The sequence below is a fragment of the Ostrinia nubilalis genome, chromosome 2 (genome assembly GCF_963855985.1).
Source record: "Ostrinia nubilalis chromosome 2, ilOstNubi1.1, whole genome shotgun sequence".
Lineage (NCBI taxonomy): Eukaryota > Metazoa > Arthropoda > Insecta > Lepidoptera > Crambidae > Ostrinia > Ostrinia nubilalis.
The window spans coordinates 5400611-5414449 of record NC_087089.1 but is presented as its reverse complement, the minus strand read 5'-3'; the positions used below and the strand labels follow the sequence as shown (position 1 = coordinate 5414449).

Below are 13839 nucleotides of genomic sequence, written 5' to 3'. Positions count from 1 at the left end.
GTGAAGGCGTAGAAAGTGCTCTACACTTTTTTTGATGTCCGAATGTAAAATCACATAACACAACAAATTTTGTAATTTGAGGAAAATCCGCTTGCAATATTAAGAGTCAGCTAGATAGACTTATTAGGTAGAGCTTATTGTAGCGACTTTGTGAATCCCAAACATATATAAAAACTGGCCAAAAATGGTAAGCATTTGAAACAGGTGAGTCAATTATTACCAATAGATTTTAATCATATAGATTTAATAGCCGTTTTACGGTTTTTAAATATTTACGGTCAAAACACAAAGCTGCCCAAGATAAAATCGCGTGAGGCAAGTATCCAAAAAACTTAAACCTTGACCACGGCGGCTGACATTAACGCTTGCCTTTCACGGTTCGCTCAGGTGTCCGTTGTATAACTCACTTTCCATTTCTTCGGCGTGGTAAGCCTCATGTAAAACAGAGAACATGCCTCGTAGGCCACATGTCTGCTTTCGTTCATGTTCGCACGAAGTTCAACAAGCTCTACGATTAGATTTATTCACAGCAATGTATCTGGGTTGGGCTACGTTCATAGTCGATTGGGAAGTGTGTAAAATCATGAAATTAGAAATTGGATTATCTTTGTTTACACGTCAAACATACAACCTGAAATACTTACTAAAAAGCTTTGTGATTATTAAACTCATTCATTGGATTCCAATGTCAATGCCATTCGAGTAATAACACTTGTAATTTATGCGTTAAAGAAATAACTTCATCAAAAATGTACTCATCATGTTAATGGTAATCATTTATCAACATCATTTTATATGATGAAGCACAATTTCAATAGGGACATTATTTTAAGTCTATTCCTCTTCGTTTTCACATTAATATTGCAATTTTAATTTATAAAAGTTGATTGGAAAAGTCCGCCCACTCCTCGTGAGACTCTAGAGAATTTGCCATTGTTTTAAAAGACCGAGACAATATCAAGTTGCTTGGAAAATAATACCTATTAGATATATTAAAAAAAATTGACTGAGCTAATGCACAGTACAATAAGCTCATGAGGTTATTTTGCAATACAATACCTATTATCTTAACGATACTGAACTGAAGACTCAAAAACTTGGTTGTTTTCAGGACTGAAAAATTTTATCAGTCAGCCTCTGTCAGTTAACTACTAGATATTAGCAAACTACGCCGTAGTTTACCTAACCAATACCTTTATCTGAAACTCTACCATCAATTTCTCTTCTGCCAACTCTGCCGTGGACATTTCTTTAGGTATTCTCTATGCTCTTTACATTCGTTGTGCTCGAGGCTTTATTCGCGATGTCGTCTTGCGAAACGCGGACTCGACGGCGAGTTAAGGTCGCCAATGTGTGGCAATTTTCCCATTTCGAAGAGAAGTAAAACCTTGACCTAGGAATTAAATGCCGTTTCGTCACTCTCTCAGCTTGATACATATTGCAATCCCAGTCCGTTTTATAATACGGTAAACAAGTGTGAGTAATCGGCTTAAAATAAAGTCTCTTTCACTATCAAGACAATATTTACGGTTTCAGACGTCACGCTCTTAAAAGGATGTGTAACTGAAAGAATACGTTACTCATCTTCTCGCAATTTTTCTCTCATACCAATTCAAGCGCCAATATTAATATTTGATGTATATCTGACTTGCGAATATCTAAATTAATAATCTAACATTATAAAAATATTCGAATTCAATTGTTTTCGGTTTTAGTTCCCACCATCCGCCGCTAGATGTCGGCGCAGTCACGTCGGAGCGCGCGCGCAGCTCTTGCGCCACCACCGCGGGCGCTTTACGCAACGCGGCCATTCACCCCGGAAGGCGTTTTCCTCGCAGTTTCTTTAGCAGTGTGTTACTGTGGCGATCGCGTGATACGTTCGCGTGTTGAATAAGTGCCCGCCACCCCTCGCCGGATTTGAACCGCTAAAACTGCAGACCTAATTCTTATATCGCATGAGACAGATATAAGAACAGATGCACTTAATGCCAACTCTTAGGGACATTATTAGACATTTTAAAGTAACATCCTAAAATGGTTAGGAGTACGTAATCTCACGGTATCTTGTTTTTGTAACAGATGCAGTAGATAAATGTGCAATTTAATTTAATGCTGTAATTAAACTCATGTTATGAAACTGACTTATCTCTGTTTATACCGCGTTTTTCATGCCTGTTTTTGTAGAGCTAGTATGTGGGGTAAAAGGCGCATTTTGAAGATACTGTATTTTCTAATAATAGGTACATGTGAAGTTTTGAATCATGTAAATAAAAACATCCTGTTGCTGATGGCGTGTGTAACCACTATGCGACAATGACATTAATAAAAATGTTGAGCCAGTTCACTCCGAAAGAGTTCATACTTTTTACGGTCTCATTCATCTTTCGTTTGGAGTGGGTCGTTAAGCGCAGAATGCAGTCGTTTTGTCAATGTTTCCACACTGCAATTTATTTTTATGCGTGTTTAGTGACGCGTCGTCGTGCCTGACTGACCGACTTATCGCCTTCATACTTACACTTAACTGATGAAATATTCATTCTGATTTATTGATTTTAAATTATAACAGATTGTAACTGAATCACAAAGCTTATTTTTCTTACTCATTCAGCTGCCATAATAAAATAATGATGTTAAGAAAACACATTTTCATATTTTTATGAAGCAATTTTTAAGTATCTTAAAATTTTCATACCGTTTTATAATCGTTCAAAATATGAAATAACAAAAAAAATATGCCCTTTTTTTATTCTGCACGAGTATCAATGTAAACTCTATTAGGAAAGCAATATTTCAAAAGCTTTTCCTATTTGCTATGACATTTTCATTTGTCAAAGCAATGCTCTTTAGATCACATGTTTACACATGCTTTACAAGCTTACAGAACACGTTGCAGTTATTTTAAAATAGATCAGCCAGTAAACGAGTACTAAACCTACGGTCATTGTGACTGATGTGGTGCCGTCGCTAATATTTCGAAGCGGGTTAACGATTTCATGTGAAAATTACTTTTAGTGCTGTGTCCTAGTACATGTTTCGCAACAGAGTGAGTCAATTGTAATAGTTAACTTATTGGCTTTGGACGTTAGTTTTAATAAAGCTATTTAAATGTACATACTGACCTTATTTTGTTGTGGGGGAGAACGGAATAATCTTACATAAATGGATTTCGATTTGAAATGACAATTATTACCTTTTTCAAATCGTGAATAGAACTACTCATGTCCTATTTTACATAATTATTATCTTATTAAAGTTAATCTTAACTCTTAACACTTCACTTAAAATAACTTTTTGTATTTTCTGTGCAACTTTTCAAAAACATTCTTTGATCTTTATCCTGAACAAACATAAGTTTACCGTTTGTAAAATGCTATTTTCGTTTTCATACCTGCCTGCACACCCCGGACATTTTTAAAAGGGAACTTTGGGCAAGTGTAGATTAATACAGGCTTTTTACAGCGTGTAAGCGGGTCGTTCCAGACGGTTTGCCAAGCTTTTGAAGTAAATGACTGGACCTCGCGACTGAATACTCCAAGGCTTGGGAGCTTTTGATAGGACGCGACGAATTATATTTCACACCGCAGAATGGGTGTAGCTACTTTGTTGTTTGTTGCTACAATCATACCTGGGACTAAGTGACTTTTACTTTATTTAAAGTAATGAGACCACATTTCACAGGAATTGAAATAAAAAGGATTTTTTAATGAATTTTGCGAATGATACAAAATTTATTATAACGTAGATCGAGGATATTATCTTAAACTTAGGAAATTGAAACATGTTTAATACATACAGTATACACAGCATATAGGTTGTCTATAGGATACAGGTAGGTTTTTAAATCTATAATTTTCGTTATCGAATTCATGCATAGCTCTACATATATTAATTTCCACCATATTAAGAAAAATATTGACTTTTTCTTGGAATTAGTCTCAAAAGTCCAATATTTACATAACGTATGACATTGCGCTGCGCTTGCGCAAGGATGCACCGGTCGGACCCGCCTTCTTGCGAAACCGTCCATATCGCGTCCGTGTTCAGCAGCTAAAGTCAATCAAACTTGATCCTTGTGAACTTTATATTCTCTTGTTTTGCATTACCGATATAATCGTGATGAACTTGAACAAAAGTGTTTTACTGATTTCCCACGATTAAAAAAAATACATCCTTTAGTTTCATAATTATACCATTTGGAAACAGAAGGGCCAAGTCAGACCATAAAGTCGAAGAAGTGCCTAATAAAGTAAATTGCTTTAAAATTAAGTATCCATGATTGCAGTGGTGTTAGAATAATGAGATGCTGTAGCTCTACCACCTTCCGCCATAATTATATTCCATGTAGTAAAATCAAAGTTATCATTATGCGCTAATGTCGCTAATAAAGTGATAATTGCCTCATAAATAACAATGTTTCATAAAATCTTTATAAATATCGTAATCAACTAGCATTTTCAGTTGAAAATATGTACACATCGTGTTAATGTGTTTCTCCAATAAACTCTACTCAGAGTAAGCGCACCTCACCATGTACAGTGCAAAAATTCTAATGGTTTCGTAATATGCTAATTCGTAGTGATGTAGCAGCATTTCGGAATACTTTATTATCGGTGGTTGTCCTTGAAATAGAGGAATATCTATAGACTACTTCTGATGACTTCGAAAATATAACAGCAATTTACTTGCATCGTTGCATCACTGATGAATTGGTTTTATTGATGGATTCGTTTAATTTAACTGAATTACAATAACATAATAAATTTTAGGCTTAACGAACAAATTTGACTGACCCTGGCACTACCAAAATCATAAAATGAAAGCAGTAAATTCATTTTCCATCAAAACCTTTTATGACATCGATATTCAATCGGCTTTCAAGTGACATCATTATCCAAACTGAGTGCTCAAAGCTCGCAAAGTTGCCAAATGCAAATTGAAAAGTGATTTGAAGATGATCGCAAGCTAGCATTGTTCGCTGTTACCCAACATCCCGCTGGTGCTAATACTCGTAAATTAAAACATCTCTTTAATATAGCTGTCCCAAATAAACAAGGGTAAAGACCTTTTACGTAACGCAGTTACGTGGGCCTGGTGAGAGGCAATGTCAGCTTTGCAGCCGCCATTATGGTGAGTTAGTAGTCGCAACACACACGACATAAGAGGGCGCTACTGGCGATCGTGTTCGTACTTTAGGATAGGAAACCACCGCTCTGTGACCTTAACCTTCACTGTAACTTGTTGAGTTATTTATAATTTTAACAATGATTACATTGTATTTTTAAACTGTATGACTGTACAGATTTGTATGGTATTGTCTATGTAGAAAGAAAATATTACCCTAATATGGTGAGGATACATATCCATGTCTACTCTACTACTGCAACTGCTTTAACCTTTAGAAATCTGAAATAGAGACTTCTTTTGAAAACCTTAAGCAAAATAAGTATACATACTCAAATATACTTTGCTATAGGTAAAAAAAACATGATAATGTGTGAAAGTAAAAATTAATATGGAGCTGTTGTCGTCTTAGTTCGATTTTATATAACATCCCAAATATGTAGTTTACTTCCAATTGCTTCTACATCGTTCTTATTGGCGAATTGAGCATAACGAGAGTGCATTCTTAGCGCAATCCAAAATGTAGAGGCCGATTAATATCTGAACATTCAACTGTAACAATTTCAAAATGTTTTGTAACTCTTAAGATGTTTTCAAGGCTAGTACTTGATTGTATTGAATAAGGAAACGCAGCGAAGACGATGAGCTAGATATTTATTTTTACTTTGTAATTTCTGTCTATCTAACTACAGGTTCACTTTGAAATTGGATTTGTCTCATATTTGGGGAATGTAGGTACTATGTGTCATGAGTAGAGTCTTATTTTAAAAGAATGCCAACGATTTCAAAGTGACCCTGTATATTCATTAGTTACACTTAGTTGTATAATCAGAAAAGTCTAAAGTCTAAAGTTTTTAAGTGTCTCTATCTTGTCTCGTTTGATGATTACAGTAGTATAATGTCACGTTTGCAAAATATGTTGCTTTTCAGACAGATTCTAATTCTACAGCGATTTCACAACACAGGCAATGCATTATCAAGGTTCCTCTAGCGTCTTTGGTTTAAATTCGTCTTTTGTTTCGCTGTGTTATGTGCCTAAAAAGGTCAATGAACAGCCTCGACGTTTCTACAACCGCATACTGTATTCAAGAACGTTATTTAACTCGTAAAGTGTTAATTTAAATACGCATTTATTACAAGCGAATAAGGTTTTGACTACATTGTTGCAATGGTGAATAGACGCCGTTCTGTTTTGTGAGTTGGACTATGATGTTCGCGATGCTCGCGGTCGTAACGGGTGGCTTGAGTTTATGTAATTTGAACTCCTATTGTATTGTGTTAAGAGTCACATTTGTGGTGAGTTATACTGGTGGTTAGGGCGTGTTAGATTGGATTAAAAGTTTGGCAGTGACGGCCAAAATGTTAGTTTGTTTATCGTCGGCGCGTTCTTGACAGCGAAAAAGTGAAAACGGTGTGGTGGTTGTGAAACCGGCGTCGAGGCCTCGGCGATGGTGCGGGTGCACGCTGCGCGCGCGCTTATGTAATAGGAAATGTGCTTGTGCACAATTTTAAACGCGTATTCCAACTATGTGACACTAATGTAACCTAGGTTCGGTGATGCTCTATTGCTTGGCTAACATGTGATTTGTAGTCTTAGTTTATTTCCTGGTTTATGTACCTTTGATACAATTTTATAAAGTGGAAAAGCTTGAGTTAATTTGTCAAAAGTTACGATATTTATAATGATCCGTGATGATCGATTGGTCATACGTTACGATATGTGTATGAAAGACATGCGTGTTTTAACTCTTTGGTGACTTTTATAGTTGTTAACAAATAGTTAACAACAACCCATTTTTCATAAATTTATTTAACCGCAAGCGTCATGGTATTCAAATGTGACGACTACATCACCATTGCATAGCTAACGTCCCAAAAAACTTTCATACAACGATAATATCTTGGGATATATATGTATATAGCATTGAGTAACTTGGCATCGAGTTCATTAATTGTTCGTGTTGCGCACCAAATTTTATATGACAATGGCAATGTTCATGTCATTGTCACCCAACTATTGTTTATTGTTGATTTACACGCTCTCATATTGCTCCCAACTTTCGGGGTTTCATAGGTTTATTAGGCATGCAGACGACTCTATTGCCATTTGACCATGCTTTAGATTCTTCAATCAAGTATTTAACATTTTTAGAAGTATAAAACAACATTTTATTTTAAGTCTTCCTAAGTGTTTCTGATCAGACTGAATAAGTCGAACTTAAACAAACTGCTAGATAATGTAATTAAAAATTAACACGAAATATTATTATAGCCGTCATGGCAGCGTATAGCCTTCGAATCAATAATAAACTCTCATTCAAATACTTTATTTCACGTAGTTAGGTAAATGTGTCACTAAACTGGAGGCTCGTGTCATTCTAGTTCACAGCGCGGTACTTTTATTGTAAAGTAATTAGGCCCCAGTGGTGCTTTGTTTCAGCTGTTTACCAACTGTGTGGGGTCATTCACACGTTTATCGGCTATTCCACTAAATTGTTGCTGGCCAGACGCATAAATCGCCGAAAAACAATATCAAAACAAAACGTCATTGGCATTGTAATCGGTCAGGTATTTCAGGATGGAGACATTACGTCGACAGATTGTAAAGTACGATTGCGATTTGAAGATCTGACGTAGGTGCCATTGTTCCATTATCATTAACCACATGTCATTCCTGATATTTTTTCCTTCAGTCCTATTTTAGGTATTTCTCTGAAAATCACGTGTCCAACCCAGAGTACCATTCTGTTACCAGCTTCATTTTTCTAAAGGCATTTCGGCAAGCCGTCGTCCGAACATGATTCATGTGACCATAAAAGATATGAAACAGCTTGCGAAGACGATGTGATGAAATTTTGTAGAACAAAATTACTTTTTAAGTAAGTAAAAGTATCACAATGAGTGGCCACCATGAACTTAACACTATTCTATTGTTAAGAGATAATGAAGTGCATAGAACCTACTTACATATAAGTGATGAGTCTGAAATATTCAAGCACATTATAATAACAAGCCGCAAAACAAACAGAACTGCAAATGTATTCCGGCGAAAGCGCAAAGGTCGTGACTGAAAAACAGCAGCCGAATTTCTATTTCGTACTTTCTACTGGCTGTATCTTTTTACCTTTTTCTTATTTTGTAGTTTTCAAGAATTCTCTAACAGTGCAGTAGGAAAGATTTACATGGTCATGAATATTAAAATGGATTTCATTCGGAAAACATAATCTGAAATAAGCAATTGAAATCAATTAAGTGAAAGGTGCAAAAACGTAGTTTTGTGAATTATTTTACTTAAAAAACATTAACGGTAATAATCTTCTTTATCAGACAATGGCGGCGGTGCATTGCCTATTTTCCTATTTTTGATGATTTGCGCAAGATTATCCAATGGTTATCTTTGCCACCTCGTAGGGTAGGGCATTCAACTTGAATCATTCAGTTTCAGCGTGTGAAATGCGTCAACTTTATCTGCACAATAAATGTTTTCGATATGGCCTAATAATCAACAGATAAACAGTCAGTTCTATGGGAACTAGCAACGAACTGCACACAATGTGTTGCGAAATCTTTTGTGTAAATACTATTTGGTGCAACAAAGAATTATTTTTATACGATACTATGTGACATTTTATTGAGGATCTTTTTACCCAGAATTTGGGATAGTTAGATAACGGTCGACTTATCGCCGCGAGTGTAACACTTGTTGAATGTGTTCAAGGAGTTTCGTATCTTTTGAGGTCATTGCGTTTGACAACTTTTTTAGAATCGTCAAAATACATCGATTGGTACTCTAGTTAAAAAAATTATGCTACAAATTAATGATCAATTAATTAAACTTGATCACACAAAATATTTCGAAAAATTTTTGCAGAACTGAAATGATAAATGTCTCATCACATAAAACTTCATTAACCAAAAAATATTTGGTTTACTTATAATAAATAACTTATGCAATACATAAGTATAAATAATAATTCGTCGTACCTAATAACGGTTATTACTTAATAACGTAGATAAAAGTAAAATTTTAAAATATTGGATAGATGTAAAACGTATCGGTTCATATAACTTAATACACTGTTAGTAGCTATGACAAATTCATTGAATTTTAATATAAATCAGTTCTAACATAGCCAAAATTGTGTCACACTACACCGAGACAAAGAAACTAAAATATATTCTTAATAAAGGCACCCACTGTCTTGAAAGCGCTCCAGAAACTCGCGAATATGTTCCAAGAATAATGTATCGGGTATCAAATGTTGCATAGACTTCCTGTTTTTGGCTGGACAAATGGGGTTATTGGGTTCGTCTCGCTTTCACCTATTCTTCAGGCGTCCATACATAGGCGGTTGCGTCAATGCTCGAGTGTGTTGTTCAGGAGAATAGTTAACCCAGATCAGCTAAATATACGCGGTACCTGACCGCGCCTGCTCTCGGCGCGCATACCTCTGGACCACTCATTACCCTTTCTAATTGTCAACGCTTAGTAACACAGATGTTCCACGTATCTACTTAAAAAATATCTCAGAATAAGTTTTGCTCATTTATTATAATGAAAAATTCAGATAATTCTACGAAGCGATGATCGATATGCCCTACTAGACAAACTGGTTCTCGCTCTTGCAATGCTCTTGCTTGATTGGCATTGACATTGCACTACACTATGCCAAAAAGGGCTACGGAAAATTACTACCTAATCTTACATGAACATGTATTTTTATCTACTACATACAGTACACAATTTGAAGGCTTGATGTGCATAGGCTAAATTAGGCTGTCAAAGAAAGTATATTGACGAAATTTTCGATAACAAAAAACCGAAATCGTCATTGTGAAAGTCTTATTAGTAATCTATTTTATAGCGGCAGCGCATTGTTCGACGGACAATGAATCAGAGGCATAATCTAGGTACTTATGAATATCGGAGCGAATGAACTCTATTAATGTAATCCAACGAACTGTGCCGCCGGCCCGGCTAACCTTTTCACAAAAACGCGCCTAAACTAGATTACGATTTGTCATGCTTTACAATTAAAATTCATTCAAGCTTTTCATGAAGAAATGGAGCCACCTTGTCAACTTTGGAAGGTCCTTACTTACCTAAATCCAAACCAAAAAATGCAGATTGACTAAGATTATGTTTTAAAAACAAAACTTAATATCTTTTTTTTCTTATTTGCGAGTTGCAAGTGTGGCGACCTTGATTTATTGTAAAAATAATTTACAGACAGATCTAGAGCCAAATCTCGATATTTTGAAAATATAATTTAAGTTTTGAGAATGACAATGCAATCAGGTCTCTCTATCATACAATCATATAATTAATGATATTTGAAATTAACTGTTTTAACCGAGGAGCATGCGGGTCCAGTGTAAAACGGTCATGTGCGGTCATGAAGAACCGCGCGTGCGCGCTCGCCTGACCTACTTATGCGTTGGCGACGCCTGAGCCACCGCCAGACCACACATGCTGCGTTGTGCTAGGTACACCCATCACTGTTACTGCAACCATCCTAGCGCTGAAACATCACCACTGACTACCAACGAAATCCCTTTCGGCGGTTCAACGACCCCGCTATCGAAATCCGCACACTCACATGCGTGTCCTCCAATGAAACGGCCAGATAAAAAAACGAAACAAAAAACATCCCGCGTAACGGTGAATGAGGAACAGAGAGAGATAACTATATTTCGGCAGCGTACTCGTCGATCGTAAGGTCGGCTACGAAAAACACTGACGCAATTTTTACAGCGTACGTAATTGAGAACTGACGAAGTCAGCGGTGTGTGCGTGAGCGCCGAGAGCGACGCCCGCGTCTGCCGAAACGGAGGCGGAATATTTAGGTGAAAGTGTTTCGAATTTCGACATGACGACATTCGCGCGCAGTCGTTATCGTGATTTTGCCGAATCTAGAGGTTCGGAGAGCGCGCAGACCCGCGACGAGACCGCGATACGCGCCCGCGCAACTCAACTCATGTGTTCACTCCGCAGGAAGTGCGCCGGACTCTGAATGCTGAAGGTGTCGGTGTCAAGTGCTTGCGTAAAAAACTATGCTGAGAGTTGGAGTGTCGAAGAATTTTAGGAGACGAAAATTAAAGTGATCGGTGTTCCTGGAACAAGGTGGAACGTTCGTGTGATGTGCGAAGTGCGGCTGTAGACAAGCTGTCGAGAGCCGACAAGCTGGGGCCCCACGAGGCGCACGACGCCTCCGCACAAGCTCTACAAGTGCAGAATATGACCTCCACAATGGGTAAATATGCACCTTATCACTTCACAAACACACGTAAAATTTTAATTTAAAACATCAAAAATATTTAAATATTAACTGAACACAAAATAATATTGTCATATTTTTATTACCTAACGTTTCCAAAAAAAATAAAAACATAAATACAACAAAAATAAAAGTATCTTTATAATGTAAAAAATCATACACCAAATGTATATGCATGACTTTTTTTTAAGTTTTATGAAAAGATTCAACAATAAAGGGATGAGAAAAATCGTAGCGTCTACGAACGTAGCCGTAGCAGCTTATCGCTGCTACGCTGAGCTTGCTACGAAAGCTACGTAGTAAGACCTCCGAGATGATTTTTGTTTATTTTAATATAATGTATGTTAAATAGGTTTTTTTATTTAGCTATAGTTTAGTTAAGTAGTTATTTGTTAATGAAAAAATGTTTCCCGGAATATTCAGAAAATGCTTAGGTAGTACCTACATAAAAAGAAATATGATCTGCCGCAGGCCAAACAACACTAACAATATTGTCATTACCAATTTCTTTTTTATGTATTAACCTAGTTATAGACCTGCCTTCAACCAAAACAGATTAATTATTATTTTTAATAACGTATGCTACCAATCTGATTTCAATTTTAAATTTCAAAATAAATATCCACTAATTGATTAAATAACGACTGCTTGAGTATCAGTGAGTAATCTAATTATTTAGAAATATTTTTCTATACATAATATTATATAAATAAATAATAAATTGTTTCACACTAATTATTACTTATCCACAAACGAAGTTGACTCTATTGCGACTAGTCAACAGTTACACATGACTGGGGTGGGTTGCACCACCTAACTTTGACCGTAACTTTAACGAAAACCGGTGATTTTTGTATGGAGTTTGACAGATTTTTGACGTTTGTCAAAGTTAAAGTAAGATGGTGCAACCCAGCCTTAGTAAGAATCTATTTTAACTACTAGGTATACTTTCGTGAACATCACACTGACTAGCCGCCAGCGAGAGAAAACCTACGAGTACTTATACAGATAGCATTACGTGATAACTAGGTGACCTAATTAAATAACGTAAATCGAACCAGTTTTTTTTTTAAGGATTATGAATTTCGAAGATGAATATCTTATCGAATATATTCGTATCATCGCTCTCAAGCGACCGACTAATACATACACCAGGCAAAGGTCAAAAAACAACTCTTGCCAGTCCACTTGTAAACTGCAACTGATTACGAAACTGCACTGCAGAAACAATGCAAAATTAAAACGGTACATTGCAAAATAGCGAGCACGTCCAACGTTAACCGTGACATTCCCAAATCATCTCGTGGATCAAGATCGTGACTGCATAACCATTCCGCTCGGCTGTGGCCGGACTAACTTTTACTTTCGTAAGGCTACTTTGTACCGCCAAATGAATTCGTTATTGCTAACAAATGACAGTCGTTAGATTATAGATCGTTTTCCTTTTTATATTTGATCCACATAGGTAATGTTTAAGAACGTAAAATGCTGCGGAAGGAAGGAAGGAAGGTTCTTTGTAAAGAAGAGGAGTTACATCTTCAGACAGAGGCATCCAAACTTTCCTTGTGCCGAGTTCATTGTATTTTTGCACTAAAGTACACAGTCATGCCTATGAGTAACGCAATTCAAAAAAAAAAACAATGTAAGTTCCTATTTCTATTATGACTATCCCTTAAGTAGGCTTAACGACGTACACTCTTTGTCTATGGCCACCACGGTCTATGGCTGCGGGGTCGTTGATCCGGCGCCATTATGCCGTTGCCGAAATACGTTTTTTACGCTTACTTTCCAATACGGTGAAAGCGAAAAGGTACCGAATGACACTGCTTCCTTTCAAAGCATTGTAGTGGGAGGATGTCGGCGTCTAGTTAAATGATAATGGGCGTTACAGCCCGCCTATTAGAAAATACATTATTCGCAGTTTTGAATATCTAATTGGTGATTACTCAGCTGTAAGCACCACACTCAAATGAAATTGCCCATTTGCTTGATATTTAGATCTTATGTGGTTTTATGAAACAGTAACGCTAAAACTATGCACAAAATATGGTTTCATGATGCTATAAGTAAACGTGTTTTGTCTACAAGTGCCATCATTAATGAACTCGAAGCTGGTATTACAATTTAATTGTGATTATACTCGTTAATACATTGATTGCATCTCTTAAAATACTCTATTATTGTATTTTAAAAGCTCCGTACGCCGATGTAGTCACGTAAACGTTTGTGCATTGATTTCAGAGCGTGATATTGCAGTCTGTTTTATCTGCCAAAAATAATGTATTTTTTCTCATTGGCTCTAAACAATGTAACGTAGGAAGTATACTCGTAAATGTGATCTATGTTGGAGCTTGCAATGTCGTAGTTTTTTCACGAGTCATTTTCTGAACTAGACTGAAATGTCTAAACGTCTAGGATTGCGGAAACGCCAGCGTGAACA

General features: G+C 36.5%; 1 protein-coding gene across 8 annotated transcripts in view; it reads left to right on the top strand.

The window, feature by feature from the left end:
- LOC135080537 (hormone receptor 4) overlaps nucleotides 1-13839 on the top strand; it is a 112865-nt gene that overhangs the window by 63422 nt on the left and 35604 nt on the right. For 2 of the 8 annotated variants that reach the window (XM_063975215.1, XM_063975200.1), the window contains exon 1: nucleotides 10975-11375. The exons of 5 other annotated variants lie outside the window; for them this stretch is intronic. In XM_063975215.1, the coding sequence (XP_063831285.1) occupies nucleotides 11360-11375 (16 nt within the window). In that variant the 5' untranslated portion in view covers nucleotides 10975-11359. Of the gene's footprint in view, nucleotides 1-10974; nucleotides 11376-13839 lie in introns of those variants that run through there. One more of the 8 variants, XM_063975207.1, reaches the window with a different exon arrangement.